Genomic DNA, 3208 nt, shown 5'->3' on the forward strand with positions numbered 1-3208 from the left:
ATTTTTCGCTCGAATTACTGGTGAAACCTGCAGTAAATTCGTTATGGCTTGCTCCCTTATGTTATTTACATTTCACGTCAACGAATGTCGAGAAAATTTGATAAGTGTAAACGCAGTATAACATGCGTTTAAAACATGCATATGTAGGGATCAAATTAATGAAAGTAATATTAATAAAATCACTGCAAATGAAACGCCTTAAATGATGAGATAAAACATATGTATGTACTAAAAGTAAATAAAATATTAAAAATAATTATGTTACGACAACTACGCTCGAGGCACCAATTTTAGTACAGCATTGAACGGTATGGTGGAATGAGCTTTGCGGAAACAAAAGCCTGCATACTAAAAACTTGTGGTATTAATTTGAAACTGAAGAACTGGCTAAAATATAAAATTTTTTCAACAGTTAAAATGAAAAACGAAAAAATTGGAATAATTGGCAGGTAAGTGCTCACATGAGGAAGAGGTCATGTAGAAGTAGTAGCATTTTTCGTAAAAAAAGTCGGTGGGTCTACGTGGTAACTGAATGTTATCACAATGTATTTTTTTTTAACCGCGCTTTCCTACCTACTAAGCTTAAAAGAAAGAATACAACATAGGGTATTTTTGTCGTGGATAACAAAAGACAGACCACACTTTGATTATTTTCGCGTTTGATTTAACCAGGTGAAAGTCTGCCAACACGTCCATGGCAAAATCTTAATACTTAATCCTCGAAAAGGGAGACATAAGCAAAAAAGTATTCCACTGTCTCGTCCTCTTCAAGATAGATATAACAAATACTTCCTCAGCCAAATAGTTTTTTGTCATTTGGAAAAGCGTCGATGTTTGGGTACGTCTTGAATGAACCGTGAGAAATTCGATAAACTAAATGAAGCGACAAGGCATTTCTCAAAAGCCGAAATCCTAGTCTCGTCCGAAGGCATCTCTACTTATGAATTGAGGAATGCAGAACAACGTACAACAAATACTGGGCCCTACGATGTACAGGCAGGCAATCAACGATATTCACAAAGAGGTTATCAACAATTTTACTACTTCGTGCGACGAGGATATTGTTAGACTAAAGTCCTACTTACCCAGACTTGACTCTGACGTACCAAACGTATGTGTCGTACATGAGGAGACGGTAACCATCTTGTCACAGGCAGCCTTAATCTCACTCAACTAACACCTCTTTTCTTTGCTGCGACCCATCGAATTAAAACGTTTCTTGGACCTACCGGGAAGGGCCCTGACATCTGCGCACTACGAATTACATATTTTTTGACGGAGTATTTCCATTCTTGGGGAACGAAAAGACCATAACTATGACAATTTTGACCTATAGTCTGGGCAGTAAGTGAATTTGTCTCCAGACAAAGGTGTAATCGACTTCTATTCAGACGGGTTGGGTTAGGTCTATGGCCTCCAAAACTGGCATATTATCTTTTAATTCAATGAGAGCCCTTTCGCGTATGAGGACCAACCCAGCTGCAGATTGGAAGTCGCTTGCTAAGGCTCAACGTCTGGAATGTGTGTGTATTACGGAAGCAATGCGCAACGAAAATGGAGTTGGTGGTAGTTATCGAGCCTCACCTAACCATAGAGCTTAAGTCGAAATGAATGAACGGTGTGAGCGAAGTGCTTGGCAAAGAAAAGGTCAAGTCATATAAGAACATAGAGATGTTTGGAGCTAAGTTCCCACTTTATTAAGAGGATACTAAATAAATTTGTTTCTGCCAACTATAATCAACTGCTTTGGATTCTGAACCACAGGTAGCAGATAAACTAGCCTAAGAAGCAGCAGCCACTGCTCCAATCGGACCTGGGCCATTTCTTGCAATAGGGCCACACACAAATAAAGAAGAGCCAGGCATACAGAGGAGAGTTTTGAAATTAGAAATTCAGTACACACCTTAGGCTTAGGCTAAGACTAGGGCTAGGACTAAAGACGAAGGCGGAAACAAAAGACGAACGTGAATACGTATACGACGAGCAAGACGAAGGCTATGGTGAATAAGAAGACAAATACGAAGACGAATATTAAGATGAAGACTAAGGCGACGAAGAAGACGAATACAAAGACGAAGAGGAATAAGAAAGTGAATATGAAGAAGATTCCGAAGACGGAGATGAAGACAATTACGAAGGCGAATCCGAAGATAATCCAAGACAAGTACGAAAATGAAGAATACGAGGCGAAGGCGATACAAAGTCGTGAATCCAAGAACGTTTCACTTCCATAATGCGCAAAGCGCGCACCTTTTGTTATGAAATGAGGAGAATTTCAGTCCGTAAAGTAAAAGGAATTTAACCCTTTACACAAGCGGATTATTTGTGGGAAATCAGTTTTACTTCCTAGTGTTTTTATGACCTTTTAAGCAATGGGAACTTTCTAGAGTTTGATGGTTTGGGGGTTTCCCACAACCAGTACTGAGGTTCGTGTCTTCAACTTTAGACTAGAGAGGACCCGAATCCTCCTATTAAGCCCAAGAAAAAATAACATTTAGTTCTGTAAAATGTTTGAAAAGAACTAATATTTGTATAAAAAAAATTACATCACACAACATTTTTTTCAGCGGCCTCATCGGACGTGCCTGGTCTATGCTTTTCGCTTCCGTCGGGTATCAGGTAATGCTGTATGATATTTTACCAGAGCAAACCAGCACCGCCTTAGAAGAAATAGAGAAGGAACTACACGCACTTCATTTGAAGTCCGCACTTCGTGGTAAACTCAGTCCAGCTGAGCAACTCGAATGCATTAGCGCCACCACAGACATACGCGAACTGGTAAGCAACGCCATCTATCTGCAGGAATGCATACCGGAACGTATAGAAATGAAGCGCTCACTATATGCGCAACTGGCCGGCATTGTAGAACCGCAAACGATTATGGCAAGCTCGACAAGTACTTATATGCCGTCACTCTTTAGTGAGCATATGCCGCAGTATCGTGAAAATGTGAGTTTGAACTCTAGAGCTATGTACTAGTTTAGCACAAATTTTTTTTTTGTTAATTTCAGGTCGTTGTCGCCCATCCACTCAATCCACCCTATTACATACCGCTCGTCGAAATTGTGCCTGCGCCTTGGACTAAACCGCAGGTAGTGACACGCGTGCGCGACCTAATGCTTGAGATTGGCCAAAAACCGGTGACTCTAACGCGTCAAATAGAAGGTTTCGCCACCAATCGCATACAATACGCCATACTGAATGAAGT

At 40.4% G+C, this 3208-nt stretch overlaps 1 protein-coding gene across 1 annotated transcript in view; it reads left to right on the forward strand.

Moving 5' to 3' along the window:
* Window positions 1-281: 281 nt before the first annotated feature.
* The window catches only part of LOC118745278 (lambda-crystallin-like), a 9819-nt gene continuing 6892 nt past the window's right edge, over window positions 282-3208 (forward strand). Inside the window, exons 1-3 of the mRNA XM_036478804.1 lie at window positions 282-449; window positions 2568-2949; window positions 3012-3206. Of these exons, the coding sequence (XP_036334697.1) occupies window positions 319-449; window positions 2568-2949; window positions 3012-3206 (708 nt within the window). The 5' untranslated portion in view covers window positions 282-318. The remainder of the gene's footprint in view (window positions 450-2567; window positions 2950-3011; window positions 3207-3208) is intronic.

This window comes from Rhagoletis pomonella, unplaced genomic scaffold, assembly GCF_013731165.1.
Source record: "Rhagoletis pomonella isolate Grant_MI unplaced genomic scaffold, Rhpom_1.0 Rhpom_scaffold_00008, whole genome shotgun sequence".
In the NCBI taxonomy this organism is placed as follows: Eukaryota; Metazoa; Arthropoda; class Insecta; order Diptera; family Tephritidae; genus Rhagoletis; species Rhagoletis pomonella.